Consider the following 22,265-nt stretch of genomic DNA (forward strand, 5'->3'; position numbering starts at 1 on the left):
CAAATTCTCAGGTTGTCATGATAAGAGAAGACTGTCTTCTCAGATAACCAGGCTCTCCAAATTCCAAGATGCCATAAGAGGATTTTATGTAAACTCACAAAATAGCTTCCAAGTTAAAAGGGAACTCAGGAGACTGCTATTTATTTAAGAAACATCAATCTAAAGAAGCACAAACATGCTTTAAATTCTGTAGCAGGTGCACAAGCTGAGAAAGCAAGCTGAAAACTCCATTTTCTTCTCCATAATTATTCTAATTGTAGAAAATTTCTATATTTTATTCCTTCCTTACAAATACATGTAAAAGGTACGTGACTTCCACTCCCTGACTTGACACCAGCTCATTGTTTGCCTTGCAGAAAGTGACTTAACTATTATCCTTCTGAAAGATGTTTATTATCTATTTTTTTAATAACACGAGTTCACTCAAACTTTCTAGAACACCAAAAAGTTTAAAACTCACAAAACCTAAAACCATGCCTTTTCTTTTCTCGGCGAACTGCAATTTTCTTTAAGTACATGTACACGCACGTATTCTTACATACACATACAGAAGGAGCATATGCCTTGAAACAGAACAAAAATGCCTGCTATTAACTCTCTACTTCTCCACTGCTCTTAGCAAGCTCAAAGAGTCTGTCCAGCATTTTCTGTGCATTTAACTACCCACTGCATTACATTGTTTATTCATACAAGCAACATGTGGATGGGGAGTAAAGCAATTATAAGTTAAATCTGCTATAGCTATTCTACACATGGTACAAAAGTCATCTTGATATAAATCCTTCGAATAATCTTTTTCAAAAAAACACAACATCCATACCTTTCTTTCATGTCTATCAATTTTGATGAAAATTAGAAGTTTCTTTTTCAGAACTTAATAAACAAATGAATGAACAGACTTGCACTCAGACAAAAGAGTGAAATTTCCTGTATTGCTGTATTCAAAGTAGGTCAACTAGGGCAAAAGAATAAAACCAAAGAATTTATAAAAGAAAGCTGCTTTTACAATACAAATTTCTCAGAGTGCCTTAATATGGGAAACGTATATCCTTTTTTATATCCTTAGTATTATCACAATCTCTGACAGACATGCCTTAATGGTAATACTGTTCCTTCTTTTTAATATCTAGTATTTCTTTTTAACAACAACTATGAGGAGTGATGGTAATCTGCTCTTCTTGCTCCCCAAGAGAAGAACCACCTGAGCACCTTCCTCCAGCCCTCATTAGACAGTATCTTTCCAGACAGGTTCTCCCCTTCTATGCTAATATACCAAGCTGTTCACAATATATTAAAAGTGAACTGCAGTTCTTTTCGGCTCATGCCAAATTATCTCCGGGCACCAAATACGCTGTGGCTCTTGACTGCATACCTGTATGAAGATCCTTGCTCAGTAAAACAAAGCAAGAGATAAAAATACATACAGTAGATAGGCAATTGCTAGGATTTGCTGACTTACAGAATTTTACTAAGGTAAAGGAGAATCTTGCTGAAGGGCTATCTATGCTTCTCTTATTTAGGCCAATATAGAGCAATACATTTATGCTGAAGTAAATCTTGGCACCTTGCAGTATGTACCATCATAGGCAAATGAATTACCACATATTAGCTGAACCACTAACATGACCACATTTTACTCTGTAACTGCGGTAAGTTGGGAAGAATCTACTTTTGGACACTTTTTTTTTTTTTAAATTGAGATCACTCTTATGCAAAGTCATCTGTCACTATCTTTAATAACAGTTGCCCAAACCTGAGTGTGAATGAAATATGGATAATATTAGTACTACAGGTAATCATGTATATATCACTTCTCTAAGCAGAACGCAAATAAGCATGTACAGTTAATGCTATGTATGGTTAATGCTATATACAGTTATGCTAGTATTTAGCATGTATCTGTCGAAGGACGAACCTATGACAAAGGATTCCTTTCAAGACAGGCAGCACAAATGAATTTATTTTTCCATCACTAGGTATGCTGAAACTGTTAGACAAAATACATACACACAAAGAAAGAAAAAGTAACTTTTTTTTTTCTTTCATCAACTAGGTGCAGTCAATCAGGCATTGGAGAAGGAATGGAAAAAATAAATCTATGTCATACACTCCAGCATATTAATGCAAAATTGCAGCTGAACACAGTTCTCAACCTTCAAGAGGCAAAAATCTTACCTTTTTAACTGTCACACCATCCTTCGGAGTTTGCTTTGTTGACAGATTGTACCCAATCATCTGTTTAGCAAGCTGTTCAACAATCTTAGGGCTACAAACAAAGGAAAAAGGTTAACTTATTGAAAGATATTAAAAGAAACAGCCACATAGCTATTGTAAACAGCTTAAATATTATAACAGAAGCAATTTATTTATGCTTTTTCAATTTTAAAGACTTACTCTTTAGTTAGATGAACTCCTCCTTTCAATCCACTATTGAAAATACCTTTTCCTCTCCCTCCAGCCAGAATCTGTGCCTTCAGAACAATTTCCTTTGCCTCTATAAGAGAAAAACACATTGTTTTTCTATCATGTGTCATTTATCGAGCTTGTTAGTGTAAGTTTAAAAAGCATTTCCAGGTTAGACTCTTTAAAAACAATGAGAAGTTGCTCATAACTAGCAAGCAATAAAACAGGAGTCAATTCAGCATTTTTACAAAGCAACCTTGCAAAAAAGAATTGTTCAAGGAAGTTAAAGGATAAATACACCCTATTTATTAGCTGAATAAATATGTCATTATTTAGATCAAAACCATGCTATTAGTGCTACATGACCTACACAAAAAAAAAAAAAAAGCCATATAACCAGCATACAGTTTGACGGCTTACACTCTGGCACTGTTTTTAAATCATGACTCAGATCGTATTTTGTCTTGAATGTACAACAAACAAATGCTCATCAAGGAAAATAAATTCCATTCCTTGCTCTGAAAACATGTAAGCAAAGCTATGGATGTGGCCCTAAAAGAAGAAATCCCCATCTCCAAAGGGCAGGTAAGTGTAGAGCAAGGGCAGTAGCTGTGAAAACATGTTCATCTGTTTGTGAGGCATCACTTGTATCTTTGGCAATGTGAGTGTAACAGTATCTTAGTAACAAGAAAGTGCAGCAAGACACAGTGACAAAAGTAATTGTACGAACACCGACGTTCCAAACAGAAGCAATCCTGACATCCTTACAGAGTAAAATGGGCAGGGGGAGGGAAAAGGTGCAAAGAAGAAAAAAAAAAAAAAAAGAAAACCAAAAAACTAAAAACATCACTCATGATCTCTGCAGCTCCAAGATCATAGCAGCTTCTTGAATCCTAAAGACCTGCCAGGTGCCTGTAAGATGTTTATTAATACTGAATTACTTATCATAATACTGCCAGGAATTTTGCAAAGTCTAAGATCCTAATACTTAACATATCATTAAGCGGTGCCTAGAAAAGGCTAACATTGTTATCCTTTTGTGATTGAGTCAATTCCCTCTGAAGTCTGTGGAACGCTCTGATTTCAGTGATGTTTGGATTAGGTCACACCTTGAATCACAACATTCTACGCAAGTATGCAAGAAAACATGAGAATTTATCATTAAATTGTCAGATTTACTGTTTAAGTGGCACAGAGGATATGGATACTTTCATTCAAACAAACACAGGTTTTCTACGCTCGTATTACATAAAAATATTTTACAGATGATAAACAGAAGTTTTGAGGTGTGGCAATTTTTGGTGCAGACCAGCTCTGACACAGCATCGTTTCAAAGTTCCAGTATAATAAATTTCAGCAACTAGAAAAACAGTTGGATCTTAGGATAAAATAAATATTATGAAATAAATATTCTATTTCCTGTATTAAGACAGAAACACATTTTCAATACAGCTACCAGTGGCGCTGTAGTAAGAGATGCTTGATTTCCAAGCTTCTCAAGGCAAAATCCCTCCACGTGTTTATCCATTCAGTAACATTTGGCATACATCATTCTGAACCTTAAAAGCACTCTCCTTGAAAATACTTCATGCATTCCAATATATTCATGTTCTGGGCTCCCTATTATTCATGCCATTGCAAGGCAGATAACAAGGAAATTTAAATGCAACAAAAAGTTTTATATCAAGTGTTTCCTAAGCACACAAATTATTAAGATGAATTTTTTTTTTTTAAAACTATAAATCACTTTCCAACCTGCATCAGCAAACTCTAAAATCACAATAGCTGCTGTGATAAAGAATCTAATATAGTATTGTTAATAGATGCTGCAAACATTTAATTAGATTGGTTTTGGGTGCAAACCATCCCGAGAATGTAAGTTTTGATTGTCAGTGACATGTGATATCAATTATGTGAGTGATCATGACCCTCACTCCTAACCCGCACGCTACACGAGTGCCGATTATCTTCATTTGGCTACAACAAATGAAGTTAGAGAAAGGAATTAATGGGTACATTTTTATAATCCACTAGAGGACTATCAAGGCAATACAATAACTTCAGGAAAACAACTATCAAAACCATAAACAAACACACTAGAAAGGAAGCATAACCATGTAAAGATTAGACCTGAAGAACTAATCAATACAGCAGCTCAGCAGAGCACAGTACAGCAGGTTCTTCTTGCCCTGGGGGAAACCAAGAGGAAGCAATTTAATTCAACAGTTATTTGCCCAAGCTTTGTAAAATGAAGTAAACCAGCCAGATCTTATTTTACAGTAACTAGGCTTGATCATTCAGTACTTACCAAGTTGATTCACTACTTAACATCACCATTTTATTTAAAGAGCCAATTTCTAGAAATGCTCACACAAAGTTTTTATGCTGTCTCCTGCCTGAATTCCCAAATTATGTTATAAAAGACTACCCCAATAGCTGGAATATATGAAGTAATTCACCTTCACTTGTGGGCTCTAATGTAAATAAATTTAAAAAAAAAAAAAAATCTAAAAAGCGTATGCAAAGTCAATATTAAACCCATTAAAAACAAAAAGCTGTAATTAATTTCCATTAGCACCCTTCCAAACTGCTGTCGTAACAGTGGAAAAATGTTCAAGCAGGGCTGTGTAGTTATAAATACCGGATTTGAAGAGAACCTAGCAAAAGCAACATGTCTTTACACCACCATAAAGTAGAGTGCAACATTTCCAACAGCACTGCATTTGGTAATTAAGGCTTCAGTGAACTTCTGCTTATGTCCACTGACTGACAAGCCTTTGTGTAGATAAAAAAAAAAAAAAAACCAACCCAAAAAACCCAAAACCAAACCCCAAACCCAAACAAACCAACATAACAAAACAGACTGCTTAAGTGTGCATAGTTTTTTTTTTTCTGTCACAGATCTAAAGTTTTCTTTATTATTCAAAACAATACAAAAAAAGACTGCTTTTAAGTGTCACTAATTTAGCAGCAAATAGCCGCAAACTGCTCTATGCAGATTAATGACGCATTTCTGGTAACAGCATGTGTTCTTAACTAATTATAACTTGAATACATTAGTATCTCAGACTTAACAGTTTATTCTCTGGATCTTATATTAGTCTTTTTTACATTAATCTACAGAAGAAGAGACACATGAACATTTCCAAAGAGTCCTTTAAAAAAATGGAGCAAAATACAGCTTGTCCGTAAGTCAGATGCCAATAAATAAACAAGACCTTTACTCCTCAGAAAAGTCCTCAGAGTTTAAAATTTCACAACTGTAGCTGGGTCTAACCACATTTCTCAAAAAATTAAATCTAACCACATAGGCAAAAAGCCTTAAGTACTTTTATTTTAAATAAATTCAGATGTTCCGGTAGAACAGAATATAACACTCCAAGGGACAAGCACCCTCTACATTGCATTCCACAATACATCTCCTTCCCTTCAGTCAGCGCTGTGGATCAAATGGCAATGATACTCCTTGCAATTGTAATAGGCTCAGTTCTATAATGAAAGCCTATTTAAAATCAATAAAATCAGTCCTGCTTTGGGGACCTACGATTACTCTGGTCCACTGGTACTGCTTGCAGCAAAAATGAACAGCTTGTTCTCAGCCCACTGCTGTGTATATTTAAATACTGAATTCTTGATCATGAAACAATATACTTGAGAACCATAGTTCTGCTAGTTACATGGCATGCTAATTTATTACCTGTGAACAACTTTCCATTATTATCGATATGACTGCGTGATTGCAAATTAGGCGTGTTAATAATTACGTTAAAATGTGCTGTAGCTTATCAAAAATAAAACTACTCTAAAGAAGAGACAATGTAAGACAGCATGGTAATAGGCCTCACTCCTGCCTGTTTATGCACAAAAGATTTTCTATCAGAGGGTACTCAGGAGTACTTTGGCAAGGCATCCTACACTACAGAATGAGAACATGGGAATGAAAGGGAGGAGGTCTCACGCGAAATCCTAATCACATTTCTGTCTCACCATGCAACTTTCAGCAGCTCAGCTTCTCTACCTGCAGGGGCTCTGTGAACATTAATTAGCGTCTGCACCTCTTTTAAAAATGCAGAACCTGATTCAGTATCACATTTCTGTATTTTTACCCCAGTGTTAGGCAACTGATGACAGGAGAAGGGCTGACTCCAAACCCCGGCAGCACCAGAAGTACTGCAGCAGCAGCAAAGCATCGCTGGCAAATGCACTGCTCTCTCTTGTAATGAGCTTAGTACACATTGCAAAATAGATGGAAGCAACTCAGTGTCATGGGAGCAGTGCGATGAAGACAAATTGAGGACATGCCAAATCAACGTCTTGCAGAAGCACTGTCTCCTTACTGACCCAAACGTGAGCATAAACACTGAGTTTATAAACACATGAGAGCCATTTCCACAAAGGCCGCAGGCGTTAATGAGACTCTTCCATCCTTCAGTACGCACAGGAGGACCCCAGCCCAGTGTGGTTAGGCAGCTATTAATTAATTTCAAGAACTTTGCTAGTCACCCTTCTTTGCCTAAAGTCATTAAGCTGTGCTTGATGAGCAGAACTCTTCGAGCACATCCCCCTTCGCAAAGTCCTGAAAGAGCTAGATGGGGCACGTGAATCTGCAACCAGCTCCAAACTCCACCTCTACAAAGAGGCAGAGGCCAATCTAATAATGTATTTACCTGGTAAGACTCCTCTGGACTTCCTTTCCCAAAGCCAGGTTTCTCCCCCACTCTGCTTTGTAATTTAGCTTTTGTAACATGGAAGTTGAGGAAAACAAGGCAGATATTATAGACATTTTCTGACAGCAATTATACCTCATTTTGGATAGTACAAGAACTATAAAGACATCAACAAAACCCAGAACACCTACATGCCATTCCTACTCCAGTTTCCTCATCAGTGTTGATGCAAAACCACAAATGCTCAAGTGTCCTGTAAGGGTTCTAGATAACCTCTCCCAAACTGCGTATCTGCAGCTCAGAGCTTGTCTTCCAAAACATGGGGTTCCCCTTACAAGCCCTGAGAGGGTCAAGTTTGGGTTGGTTTGGGTTCTTTTTACCTACCTCTAGCTAATCCAACAGTAAGGAAATCTACTTTTTGGGGTCTCATCTGTCCCGTTCTATTGTTGTTGCTTGCTTCTTTCTTGTTTTAATGCTACCACTACCACCTGAGTTTCTAGCTTCCCTTTGGGAAAGACTGGCTATAATTAATTTTCCAAATTTCAGCCATCCTGTTATACTGCTCAGGCAAGATCCTGTCAGGTGCTTATTACTTTTTAACAATACTCCTGTCCAGAGACACTCTGGTGTACTTACTTCAGCACAAGAAAGAAGAGAGAAGAATAAAAGCTATAAGGAAGATCATAATAAACATAATACAATAATAAAGTTGCTGTAATAACTTTTCACATTTGGGTCTCTTTACACAAGCTTGCTCTGACATCTGAAGAGAGCTTTTACCAAGGAGCAAGTATTGCTACCACTTCCATTGCTCCCCATCTTCTGTGTCCTCTGGGGATGCAGCGCCTGAGACAGTTCCCACACTCTGCCAGGTAAGCAGATGGAGACAGCAAAAACAAGAAGATACCTCCCACATCAACAAAACTACTGGTGTGCTTAAAGGTCTTTAGAATTAAGTTAAACAATTAATTTCCCCCCACGCACACACCCCTTAACTTTAATTTAAACTCTCTTCCTCTGTTATTTTCATTCTTCTGCTCTGTAATACCAGAAAGAATTATGTTCTTACATGCCTAGTTTCTACAACCTTTGGTTTTCAGACTAGTTTAGAATTAAAGTTAAATAAATCATCCTTTTTATAACTCCATACTTTTGAATATATTGTATATTTATTGCTAGATTATAAGCCTCATTAAAATCTATAATGATAAATTAGTCAGTCTCTTGATTCTGTCATACTGTTATTAATTGCTTTCATAACCATTACCTACACACTTCACCGGTGATAAAAATTTTAAAGCTAGATAAAATCAGCTAAGCTAAAGCTCACTCTTAATATTGCACTCTTAAACCTTCTCAGAGTAAAAGTAATCAAGTATTCACACGTCCTACATTTAAGTTAAACCTGATAAATTACTTATACAGCAAACGGAGCCCCACTAGATCCAGCAGCACCACTATAATGCATGGAAAAATACGTACATTAAGGCAGGGATCCAAAAAAATAGTTCTCACATTAAAATTGTTCATTGTACATGCTTGTTTAAAACTCCATGGGATATCTTATTTCTGATATTTTCCAGCCTTTAACAGTTTGTCTTTTCAACCTGAGTTCTCATTATTTTTCACGTAGATTTCCTCTGTAATAGACACAGGGTTTAGAAAAACTACTATTTGTCATATTTGCTTACAAACTCAAGAGGAGGCATGGTTTGAAAACTCAGTCAGGAGGGGAACAAGTTCTTCATTTGGTGGACGAGCACCGAAGTCTACTGAGAAGTGAGCAAAAGCTTTTTCTGCCAGCTCTCAGGCAATATCCATTCTATGGGTAAAACAGAGAAGGCCACTTTCTGTAACCCGCAATGGCAACCTGGCATCCTGCACCACGTTGCATAGTAAATACTGAACAAAATGGAAAAACTCATGCAAACTGATATAGTGTTCTTCCATCATTATATCCACCAGTTTCATTCTTGCAACTTTTAGACTTCATAACATTCTTTACAATATGCCCAAGTCAATACTATTTTTCTCCTCTGCTGATGATTTCACTTTAAGAGACTGCAAAAGCAAGCAAAGAATACTTTTCCTCGTGTATTAGTTGTGATCCCTTTTACCTGACACCACCATGGAAGCTTCTCAGGATAATCTATTATGCACTGAGAAATGTGGGCATGCAAAATCATGTGTAGTAGACTTGGAATGTACCCACTTTCCTTATAAATATAAAATACATAGAAACATCACAAAACTTGCTTTCTAAAAACCATTGTCATTTAAAAATTCAACATTTTACCCAATTTTTAGCAAGTCATTTATCCTCACCCTTCCCTTTTTCCTAAACTACAACAAAAAAGTTATAGTGAAATGAATATACTGTCAGTTTTCTTTGCATCTTTACCTTTTAACGCTTACAGGGATTTCAAGTTTTCCTTGCCAAAACATCCTGCAAACTTTTTTTTTTTTAATAAAACATATTTTAAAGTTAGCAGACTTAGGCAGTTCAACTGTGTCCTAAATTCTTGACTGAATACCATAACATTATTTGTTTTAATGCAATTCAGAGAACAGGTTTTATGCAATCTGTAGTGTTGAAGTCAAGCAGTCATTAAGAACAAACACTGTTCTCTCCCCTAGCTGCAACAATACACACACCTGTTTTCCTGGAACGCTTTCAAAATTTCATTCTTTGTGATTATGTATAAGGCACAAAAGACAAATAGTCTTCTCGAACTGATTCTACTTCTTTCATCCATTATTGAACTGCAGAGATGATTTTGAAAAAATTGTACACAGTGTAGAAAATATAAAAACTGGGGAACACACATTAGTTTTTTCATAATTCACTTTTAAGTATAAAAGAGTTGTTATAGTAGAAGATATTTTCAAACATGGAGCACAAAATAAGAAACCTAAGCAAGAAACCAGGAAATTCACATGGTAAAAAAAGCAAGTAAATATGCAGAGAGTAAAGACAACTGCAACGTTACCACCATTACTTAAGAAGTGTTAACAAATTCATAATGTAATATACGTGGCAGTTGAACCCCATTCAAGTACAGACTTGATAATTAGCCCTTTGCTGAGCACAGTCTTTACAGACAGGCCTGCTAAGCCCAGCAAGATCCTTAAAAAATAAGCATTAAAACGGAGGGCAAAGCTAAAAGAAATTTGGAGTGCATCACACGCTGGTGGCTGGGCAGACAATCAACAGCCTTCAAAGGCACGAGAAAGAGGCCACGTGCTAAAGGAAGGCATCTGAGGGCGGAGCAGCTTTAGATCCAATTTCTGCAAGTTTGCCAATACTAAGGCAGGAGTAAGTCCCTTCAAAAGGGTTTCATCATCTCTTACTGCCTTGTAAATACCACGACAAACGGACCTGATAGCTTAACATGTGCATGCACCGCCCAGCCTCAGGAGACCTCCCTGCTTCCATAGTACTCGACATCACATCAGCAGTGGTCATTTCTCCTCTTTACGATAATTTACAGTGACACAATACTGATGCTTTTCATCAAACAGGTAGTTATCTGCTTAATTTTAAGCATACAATAATGACAGCTTGGCATTTGAGTGCATGCATAAATATTTCCCTGAGTGGGGCTTTGACATGTTTCATGAAGAATTTCTTAATGAAGCTCCAACCCTAAAGCTCTTCCACACTTTGCATTTTTACCCAAAGCAATGAAAATACTGAACAGCTCTTAGCTGAAAATTTACATTTTTAGCAAAATTAACATTTCCCTCCCGGAGATAGTTACCATCAAACAATTCTGCTCTACCTCTTTGCCTTATATCCCTTACTTTGTTTCATTGTGTAAGGCTGCATTAGATACCACACATTTTGCTGTTCAGACCATAAATAAATCAGTCCACACCAAAACTAGAAACATGCGAAAGAATAGCAAATCTGGCAGTATTTTGATCTGAATCAAGCCCAGTAGTATCAAAAAGTCCTCCAGTAGTCCGATTCATTATCCAGCTTATGTGGTGGAATTAAATACAAAGTTTTCACTGTATTGCTGAAATAATTTATTGAGCATCTGAAAAAAATCATGCTAGACTGGTCATTATCTGGGAAACATCTGGATGGGAAAATGATCACATACAAGAATTTATGCCTGCCTCAGTAGTGTTCGATCTCTAAAAAGCAAGTTGGAAAGCACTACTTTGGAGCTGCTATTCTACATATACCCTTGATTCCTGGCTCTGATTTTGAACTAAGAATAAAAAGTTACACCAATTTGCTACTCCCCACCAAAAAAAACCCAAAACCCCCAACTCCCTCCCCACAAAAAAACCCAACCAAAAAACCAATGACCAGCAACAACACTCCCCCCCGCCTTACCTTCTGCACATTCCAAAGAACTACTTATGGATAGGAATTACATACTTAAAAGAGGACATTTTTAAGACCACAGTATTTACCACTCCAATACACTCTCATTTACTGAGGTATTTTCTTTTTGAAGAAGAAAAGAATATCAGACTCCACAATGAAAATAAACACTATCTCATTTTAAAGAAATAATCTTTTTCCAGCATAGCTTCTAACAGACACCTGATAGCAGGTGTAAAATCCAGATGGAGAAGTAAAATCTGGTAACAGAGAGGCTGGGCAGAGTGCTTGCACAAGGCTATGTGACATTTAAGTTCTTCTGCAGATGTAAGTGGGACTTAAGTGATGAACAGGTATGGCTCTGGCCATCTGGAGTAGCAATGAATTCCATCCAGACTGAAGTGAAAAACCAAGAAGAGGAAAACTATCTGAATTGGTTCTGATGTTTCATTCCTGTCAAGTAGAGGTTAACTAATTGGAGACTTCTGGGCAAAAGCTCATTCATTTCCAGAGCTCCAGATCTAGAAAACAGAGTTATCCAAGTTTGAAACAGACAAAGCCCACCACGTAAAGGTTTAAAGATGACACGAGACAATGGAATACAAAAATAAATGGAGAAATATCTATTTAAAACATAGAAACACTGCAACCAGAATAATAAGCATATTTATTCCTCCACGTATTTTCCTGCACAGTTTGCTTAAAATCCTTCTAAGGATTACTGATATTAGTTTTCATGGTATCTAGCTTTTCATTTCATAAAAAACCCTACTCCATTAAGCAGTACAAAAAGAAATATTTTAGCCCTCTGGCCACTGCTAAAAATTAACTACTGTAGGCAGATGAAGTTTCATCTGTGGTAAGCACAACTGTTTATAACTTAATGTCAGATAATACCAGTAATACACTAAGCACAACTAACAAGGGAGAGGATTTACTATCATCCTCCTCTTATTTTTATTTACTCATCCAATACATGAAATAGAAGCAATTGCCAAAATAATCTAATGTTGGAAAAAGGCTAAGAGAAGACCCATTATAAGAATCGGTTAATATTTAATTCAATATTTCAGACTTAATTATTGCATAAAAAAGACATCTCACTGATCAATGATACAGTGGTGAATTTAGATTGAAAGCCAAAAAAAAATTTGTTAAAAGATCAAGCATCAAATCTTTATAACCTGAACGATGTTCTTTTTACAGCTTCATGAACTTATCCAACCTATACAATTCCTTCACATGCATGCAGTACGCCAAGACATTCAACATAAAACCATTCAGAATGCATCCCTAACAACACATCCCTGTCTATATTAATTAGTCTTCTAAGAAAAATAACTTCCTTTAGATATTTTTTCTAGATTGCTTTTTTGTTCTGTGATATTTTTCTTAATATCACACCATCTGCAGACACTTTTCAAAAAACAGTGAAGAAAGGCAATTTAGGGAATGTTCCAGATAAGAAAAGAAAAAAAAAAAGTCACACTGTGCTTTTCATAGCTTGGTAATTTTTACAGTCTTTCATCTTGGTGATTTCTTCTTTTTAATACTATTGTATTAGAAGTCTTCAATTTTGACTGTTTGGTGGAAGCAAGATAATGCAAACTTCACAGATTCAGCTCTGAAGACTCACTGCATGTTAGAAGAGGTTAAGAGAAAAAAAAAATTGAGGTTTAAATTGTTACCAGTACTCATTGAACATAAGCCACAAAAGAGATACATCTTGCAAGAACTTAGTTGGGTGGACCAAACAAGTTTCTACTTGCTTAGCATTATGCAGGAAAATTAAAGTAAAAAAAGGGACAAAAGCCTTTTATCCCCTCAGATGAGCCTTTAATTCAAGAACCTAGAAAAAAATATTAATGATTTAGACCACACTATAAAGCAGTTGTCAAAATACATGTTGTATCCTTGATTTTAACCAGTAGCTTGTTAGCTGAACCATTCATGACCATGCGCTGCACCAATGTAAGCAGCTTCTCTTCTTGTCTCGGCCTCTCTTTGCCCCTTAGTTTTCTTTGCGGATTTATAAGGAGTTGCTTGTTATTATATGCAGCTACAATGTGCTCTGTGTGAGGACACTGGACAAGCTGTTAGCTCTATTAACTTAATAATAGATTTCTGAGTGTGATTTCCAATTAGTTTCATTTTCCTCATTCCATAAGAAGCCAAAATTACAGAGAGCCATATGGTGCTTCATAAATAACAATTAAAAGTTATTTTCTAATCTTTAGGCACTAAAAAAACCCCATAAAAATACATATGGTTGCAATGACATGAAGGAAATTAAGCTTTGGAATGTCTACAGATGTCCAGGAAGCTCCAAACACTTCCCCAGCCTTTTCCTCATTCACTCATTTCTGCTCCGTGCCAGCCCCTGGATGTTACAATTAATCACAGGGTGCGCCTCAAAGATCATAATTAAGATCCTTCTTCTGAAACTGGAGCTTCATAATGACAGTTTATATGAAGATCTGCGTAGTGCCATTTGTGTCATGATTCTGATACTCTTCACCTTTACCTACTGCCTGGATTTGTTAACAGTTTTGTTCCCACCCAGCCATAAGTTCTGCAGAGCCCCGCTAGTCAGAGAAACCATGTCCATGTGTCAGAGACTGGACTGGGATCTGGGAGCCTGTAAACTTACTATAGGACCTTGTCATTTTTCAGCAAGTAAGAATTCACACTATCCAAAACAGGCATGCAACTGCAGTTGAGAAACTGTTCTACCCCAAGTAAAGGAAACCGCTGGTCTAAATGATCCCCGGACAGCCACGTCCTTCCTTCCTGCCCTTTATGATGCCTTGCACATGTGCTGATTGTAGAGCAATTAGACCCAGGAGTCCCTCCTGAGTACTTGAAGTTAGATAAACTCTTAAAGTCTCTTATTGTAAAACAGAAATAACAGGGCTACCTGCCTCGTCAGAACTTTTTTGGAATAAAGCATACATAAGGGGAGAAGTTTCCTTAGAAGCACCTTGGGTAACTGCTTTTACTACTGCCCACTGCTCTAAGTCAAACTGATGGGCAGAGGTGTTTGATTGTCTGGCAGTAGAATCCAGACATGCAGAGCACACACTGGCCTTGGGTACCTGGAAAGCGATATTCACTCACAATATAAATGACACTTATCACCTGCACATCTCCTGGGGATAATATTAACAAGAGATTTTGCTAAACAAAAAGCATTAGGAAGAAAATATATTATAAAGTTAGGCACCAATGGACTATTTTGAAGTCATGGGGACAGTATCCCTTTCAAAATATACCTATCTTTAAATCTGCAGAATTCTTGCACTCAAAAATACTGTATACCATCGTCTCTGTCAATTCTCAAGAGTGCGATTTTGTCAAATTCATCTTTTGTGGGAAGACGTTTTGAGGCTATACTGAAGATAAGCCAAAGAGAAAAAATATCTAACATCCTTTCAAATTCATATTCACAGAAATATTTTTCCCCCCTAACATCTATGTACTACTTCTATACATGCACACATATATGCAGGTCTACCAGCATAAAGATTTCATTAATCTAAAAACTTAAAGTGGAATATACATGCTTCAAATTACAGAACATAAAAATTACGGTGAGTGAAGGGACAAAAAAGGGGGAAAAAAATTGCTCTCTTGTTTTTTTTGTTTTGTTTTGTTTTAATTAAAAAAGAGCTCAATTTGACTGTTGTTTGCATAAATAAATACAGAAATATTCAATTAGTGTCAGGTCTGTAACCTCAGTTAGTGCTAATATAACCTAAAAGCTTATCACGAAGGATACATACCCAAGGATTTCACAGGTCTGACTATTAAGATACATATTACAAAATAATATATATGTGTGCGTGTGTGCATATATATACACACCTTATAAATTTAGCTATTAAAAGAGAACAGAATGCTCAACAACATTGTTTCCCAGTGTAACGATCTTCTCCCAAAATCTACACTTCCACAATATTACAAGTAAGTCTAACATATCTCACCAATCTGCAGCAAGCCAGACATAGTTACTCCTGTATCTTACTGCTCAGTCATAAAGGGGCAATGTCAAATCCATACAGACGTCTAGACAGTATGTCACAGCGTAAGAAATGGGGTGTTCCTGTTGTAAAAAGCTTTCCTGTTATTGAGCAATGTGTGGATCTTCCTGTTACTATGAATACCTGAAATTCTATATTAAAGTCAATCTGGCTTAAATCACCAATCTTGTAGGTACATTGTTGGAGACAGAAGAAAGTGAGCCCTGGCACTGGAATCTTTCTTCCTGGAAATATATATATACACACACATATATATATATCTATATCTCAGTTGGTGCAATCACAGCGTACATCCACATTAGGGGGTGAATCAACTCACACAGTCTGCTGCTTGCATTTTCTGTCCTTGGTATTCCATTGGGCACTTGCTTTAGATTTTCAAGAACCTGCAGCATGGTCTACATGATTCAATCTAAGTTAGGACGTGACACACAATAATAGAAAATATTTGGCAGCAACCTGGGTGCAAAACAACTCTCCATGGATGCTTCCTCATAAGAAAAGAGCTACAACCATTCAGCAGGATATACTACCTCAAAGATAGTCGTAACCATTTGTCTATTTTGCCTTTCAGAATTGCTTTTAAAAGTTCTCTGGGTATTTAAACTAAAATACCGTATTTTTCTAGAGAAAATAGATGAAGTCTGAAAGAAGACAACAATTTTCTAAGTAACCGCACATAAGTGCACATGTTCATCAATTAACAGGGGATAGATTTAAGTATTTCCTGAAGATCTGGAGAGGCCTGTAACTAATTAGCTGATTAAGGCTATACAAAGAAACAACTGCATTTCATATTTCAAGGTTTACCTATCCAATAAAACCATGGGAAAGTGTGCATCCTACAAGGTAATTTTAAGACTTGAATCTATGATCTGATTCACCCTAGACATATACCTTTCTACTTTTCTCTTAAGAGTCATACTGTAATGAGTTATCTGGCTGGGGATAGAGGGAAAAGAATTCAAATCCTGTACTGTCTGCTTACAGTGCATAGCCAGAATCAGCAACGCTCTTTTTGGTTGTTAATACGGTCCCAAGCATAAAAGCATAACACAATTCCAGTGGTTGACTTTTAACAATTCCACAGTAAAAATAAAAAAATATTATACCTTAAAAAACCCAAATGTTAACTAAAAGGAGCATAAAGGTTTCTTTTTGTATATTAGTGACATTATAAACCTCATCAATGTTTTAACTCCCAACAAATACTGAAAGACGGCATTTTACCTGCTAAATTACTGACAAAACACTGCAACTAAAATTGTATGTCTGGGTGTAGAGTCATTTATCCCAAAATGACATTTCTAAGAGCAATCATTGATTTCATTTAAATTAAGGATACAAAAGTAATTATCAACCATACTCATCATTTTCCATTTTTTTCCCCCAAGAAACATTATCTCTAGCATGTGTCCTAAACACATCCAGAAGAATCTAAACTGTTCCTTATTTTCTTTTTTGGCACCTTTTTTTAACACAATCTATTTTTTTTCTTCTTTATATATACAAATTCCTATTATTTCACAAGGGAAGACAAATTCACCACAAACGTAGCTGTTCTGATATCAATAGATTTTTCTTCAAAGTAAATCAGATGCACAGCCTCTGGACTACAGTTTTAAAGCCAAACATATTGGATACATGAGAAATGAAATCAGATAACATACACAATAATTTTCTTTTACTTTATTACCACTGATCTGAAACTGAACATCTACAACCATGTCTTTTCTTTCAATTGACTAACACCAAACTGCTTTTCTGACATTACCTCAGCTGACTTTTGCAGAACCAAGTCTGCGTTTCCTAAAGGAACTTTTAAGCAGCGGCAACTAAATTGAGGTTAGGTCCTACTCACTTGCAGTCTGCAGCAAAGTTGAAATATCAACAATTTCCTGGGTTTTCAGCATAGAGAACGTTATTAGAAGGCAAACAGATTTAAACAAAACCCTAGTATGTCACAGAACAATGACCCAGGTAAAATGAAATGCTCCACCCTTCAAGGCAGCCTGTACGATATCCCAAAAGGCCAAACCAGAAGACAGAATGAAACATAAAGGTCCACCATCTCCAGGGCAAAGCACTGTCAATGTGCTTGTAACCTAGGAAAACTGCGGAGACAAGGGACCTGGCAGCAAGAGAAGAATATCAGTGATGAACCTGAACCATCTTGCAAAATAATTTCCCCTAGGAGTGGGTTGTTTCATAGCTCTGTACAGTGCAGCTCTAGAGAAAAGCTTCAGCCAGCAGTGCAGAAAAGGTGTTGATAGAGAGAACAAGACATTTGAGGCTGTGACCTTGGCCACCCATATTAGTCATGTGTGCTCCATGCAATAAACTTTTCCTAAAGCTCTCAACTGTCCTAGCCTAATAAAAGAAGAAACAGAACAACAAATATAATCTAAAATTAAGTGCGGATTACTTTCAGCAGAGAGCTACAGTGAACTTCTGCTCTGCTGCCCAAGTAGTGAAGTGATAAAGTACCACAATGCCACTTCTCTGACATCGCAGACTGAGCGGGTGGAGTTGGCAGTTTTCTGTCGACATCTCCCAGGAACTATCCTGTTACACAATCAATTAAGCAAACAGACAAAGAAAGAAAACACTTGCAAATGGGCACAGTTAGAAAAGCAGGCACACTTCGTTACTACTATCATCATTTTTCTAGCGGCTTCTTACCACTCACCTAATTCAGAAAACTATTTGTCATCAGAATTTAAGATTTAACTCCACAATAAACAAACTAGAAATAGTTTGAAGTGGCTCAAAATCTATATAGATCAAACACGTAGCCAGATTTTTATTGCTTAGGTAATATTGACATCAGCCTTGCAAAGCTATTACACAGGTACCCAAATTTAAGGTCCAAAATCAGTGGATCTGCTTTCAAAGATTTCATTGACACAAGGAGGTAGTCTTGGAGCTTCTCAGTGCTTGAGGAACTCTTGATCAAAAATTACAGGCCTAAACTTTATAAATCACTAGTCATTTGTGACAATCATTTGGAAGCATTTTCTGAAGGTTCTGTTTTTCAAATGCTACAGTGCAGAGTACCCTTCCCTGAAAACGCTAGACTCTCCAAAATATCCCAGAGCTGCCAGCTACAATTGATGTTTTTGAAACTTCAGACCATCTGTATTTGAAATGAGCATTCTGTAGATAGTTATTTGCATCTCTACCACGCCAAGACACGCCGAAGTAGAGAGTCCTAAATGTAAATGCATTCTGCCTGCATGGGTAAAGACCCGAACATACTGATACAAAAGATACATACAAAAATATTTTCCTGCAAAGATGCACCTCGAGTCAGAAGCAGCCTGTTTCTTTCTTATACTATCCATTGAATTAGCATTTAGTATGGTTACAAAAGTGATGGCTACACAATAATTCTCTCCAAAAAGTGGAAATACATTGAAGTCAAACATTTTTGTAATTATTTTCAACTTTTTACATTTATGCAGAAAATAACAAATATACTTTGTAAAAGGTCTTCCAATTTGTTTTTCAGTTTGGGGTGGTTTTTTGTTTGTGTGTTTTAAAGAAAGTTTTCACACTCCTCCCTTCTGTTTTTCCTGCTGACACTTTAATCTCCTCCTCTTGTAAATATGAGCCTATAAGAATAAATCACGTTTTATTAAAGGTAAAAATATGATTCAATACAAAGCAGAAAATCTCCATAAAGTTTCCCTCCACAGTGACTGAAATTAGTTTTTATATGAAGATTCAAATATGTATCCTGGAAGGCATTTAAGCAAGAATAAAAGTACTCTCACTGTACATGGGACTGAATGTTTTTTCTCTTACATAATTAAAGCATTACATAACGTGCTTAAAAAAACCTGACAGCTTTGGCCACTTCTAGAGAAGTAAAATCAATGACAATTCTTTAAAACATAAGTATTCTGCAATGAAGAACCTGACACATCTGAGAACTGTTGCCTATATTAGCACCAAAGAACTCCACAAAATTAATATAAATTAGTATGTTTTGACTTTTATATTCAGGTCACTTTTACTCCCAACACCATTGATTCAGACGAAGAAAAAAAAAAAGACAAACCCCTTGATTCTTCTGGAAATGTATGCTGCTTGGGAAAGTGCCTGCATGAAGCACACCAGGGAATAGGAGGGCAAGCAGCCCACATCACCTTGCCCTTTGTTTAGGTTGTCAGTTTTTCCTTTTGATCTTTCTTTGCAGTTGAAGAACCAAAAATTGATTTTCCCAGTTGAACTAAAGTAGAAAAAGGACAATATTTTATTTAAGATCCTTCACTCCCACAAATAAGCCTATTTCTTTCTTTACATACAAAAGAAACTGTCTTTTTGTTCTTGTAAAAGAATATTTTCAAGTGGGGAACACCTTCGGTGTACTGACTGTGCTTTCATAAGACAAAAAGGGGGGGGGGGGGGGTGTTTAAAAATCCAAAATGTTGGCCTCCTGCAGAGGAGCACAGGCACCTCACAAACCTTCTAGAGTTACAGAAACTGAGCTTCAGGGAAGCAGCAGTCATACTTGTTACGTGTTTGAGTAAACCTATGCTACTAGCAATGTTACGCTCAAAACCTTGTTTATGGGCAAAGAGAAAGCACAGCTTACGTATTTAGATACGTATAAAGCCAAGAATAGATTGTAAATATAACCATAATCTTAACAACCTAATAAAAAATATTTTTATTCCAGATTTACTTATTATAGAACAAGAAAGAATACCTATACGTGAAAAAGTTTCAATAATAATGCAGTTAAAATTGTCAGACAACTATTTCCTCATTTCTATGGCATTGTACAAAGACAAACAAAAGTAAATGAAATTAGCCACAGATACCTGGTCAGCTAGAAAAAATTCTGTTAGAGCTAAACCAAGTAAATCAGAGTTGCAAGCAGGTCAAGAAAAGTGACAGCAGAAGTCTGACAAGCCTCAATCCTGAGGCTCTGCAAGCTGTACAAAGCTTATGGCCTGTTGCTGGCAATAGCAATACCATATTATAGGGCTACACGGTCACAGTGAGAAGCACGAGATAGTAAAAAAAGCTCCTGATTTTACTCACTGTTACACTGTACTAATAAAATGCAAGTAAAACCAACAGAACAGCTGTGCAAATCTCAAATGCTATGAGATTTGCCCATGTCTCACTGAAGACTACCTGAAGATACAGTACCTTTTAAGAGCAATCTTGAGTCACCAGAGAAAGCCATGACTTCTAGAACAAAATAAATTAAATTCCATTTCATGCTTTCACATAATTCTCAAAGATAAACTTTGCAACTTAAAAGTTTTGAAGTCTCCTCATGCTGACCATGCAGTGACATCTTTCACAGGTGATAATGCCATTTATCCTCTTATTTGAATATTATAGTTAATCATTGAATGACAAATATTGTGTGCCCTAATAGGCTAATTATCATTAAATACACATTTTAACCCACTGTGTGACCAAAATTATTGAATTTAATTATTAATTTCTTCAATTGTGGTCACAACTTGCATTTCAAAGTGTTGATATTGCCAGAAAACAAGAGTTCCCTAACACCTACAGGTATTTTTGGTACTCGTGGCCTCCAAATTTCCTGTGTTATCTGCAGAAATTCTTATTAAGTCCCTGAAGCAAGCTGAGCTTACAAACTGCTGAGCTGCTCTTGAACCTCACAGAAAAGCTGAGGACACACACCCTCACAAATGCCTACTTACAAGCACAAGAACCTCCTGCCTATTGCAGGCTTTCCAGTGCTTCCCTGGATTGCTCCAGTCTTTCTAATCTCTCTTCTTCTGTAAACTTGGAAAGGCTTACACAGCTTCGCCCAAGCATTTCATTTGAATCAATTCAGCATTTGATTTGTCATATAGGCTTTTATTCAGAACAGTTTGCTAGATAGCATACCAAATTCTGTATAATTACGACTGAACAGTCTGTAATGAGGCCAACCACTGATAAATTTAAATCCAAGGAATATATAAACTGTGATTCTCCTTAAGATATATGATTACCTTTTTAGAACTCGCAAAGAGGAGGAAGGATACATAAGACAACCAAATTCTGGTATCCAATAAGGCACTTTTTAGCTGGTTCAAAGGCAGAGAACACTACATACACTAACATACACTAGGCACATGGCACAAGTCTAAATTATTAGTAGTGCTAAACTGATTTAGAAGCCTACTTGCCTTTCTCAATACAGTAGCCTGTCCTGTGTCGACCTTTCCTAGTCCTCTGAGGGAATATAAACACCCAACTCACCAGTTTTAACAGCTTAGCATTTATATCTCAAGCTCCAATCACTACCTTAGCAGCAAAGATACAACTGTATACATTACAGTTAGATTTCATGTTTTTCAGGTTTTGTAACATCAAATTAGCGTAGAAAAATGAGTGAAAAAGCAATAGAGAGGCATTAGCTTTTGGTTTGGCAGTCAGCATTTGCAGGGAAAGATGCATCTCAATATGATGTTGAAATCAGCAAAGCTGTTTCATTTAGGCTTACTGCAAGATGAGCTCTGTGGGGACTTTGCAGGTAGGTATTATGCTTGGAACTTGAATTCTACATATTTTAATGAAATTGCACAGTCTAAACATCAGAATGAGTGAGCAGTTGTATCAAACTGTGGAATTTGCAGCTTTCTCAATTACTCACATATAAAGGGATTTTTTCTGGGAATTGGAATAAGCAGCAACTGTGTTTGCAAAAAAAAAAAAAGAACGTGTAGCCGATTTAAGTGTTTTGAACCCATGTTGAACCTATAAAGGGACTGACATAACAGGCGAGCAACTACATCTCAAATGTTCACATTCTTTATGCACGGTGTCATTCAGCAA

The 22,265-nt window shown here is 36.6% G+C and overlaps 1 protein-coding gene across 1 annotated transcript in view; it reads right to left on the reverse strand.

Annotated features, from left to right (window-relative positions):
* SUCLG2 (succinate-CoA ligase GDP-forming subunit beta) overlaps positions 1-22,265 on the reverse strand; it is a 132,438-nt gene that overhangs the window by 70,975 nt on the left and 39,198 nt on the right. The window contains exons 3-4 of the mRNA XM_082321422.1: positions 2,395-2,494; positions 2,176-2,266 (exon numbers count right to left, since the gene is read on the reverse strand). Of these exons, the coding sequence (XP_082177548.1) occupies positions 2,176-2,266; positions 2,395-2,494 (191 nt within the window). The remainder of the gene's footprint in view (positions 1-2,175; positions 2,267-2,394; positions 2,495-22,265) is intronic.

Source organism: Platalea leucorodia (genome assembly GCF_965183815.1).
Source record: "Platalea leucorodia genome assembly, chromosome: 9".
Lineage (NCBI taxonomy): Eukaryota > Metazoa > Chordata > Aves > Pelecaniformes > Threskiornithidae > Platalea > Platalea leucorodia.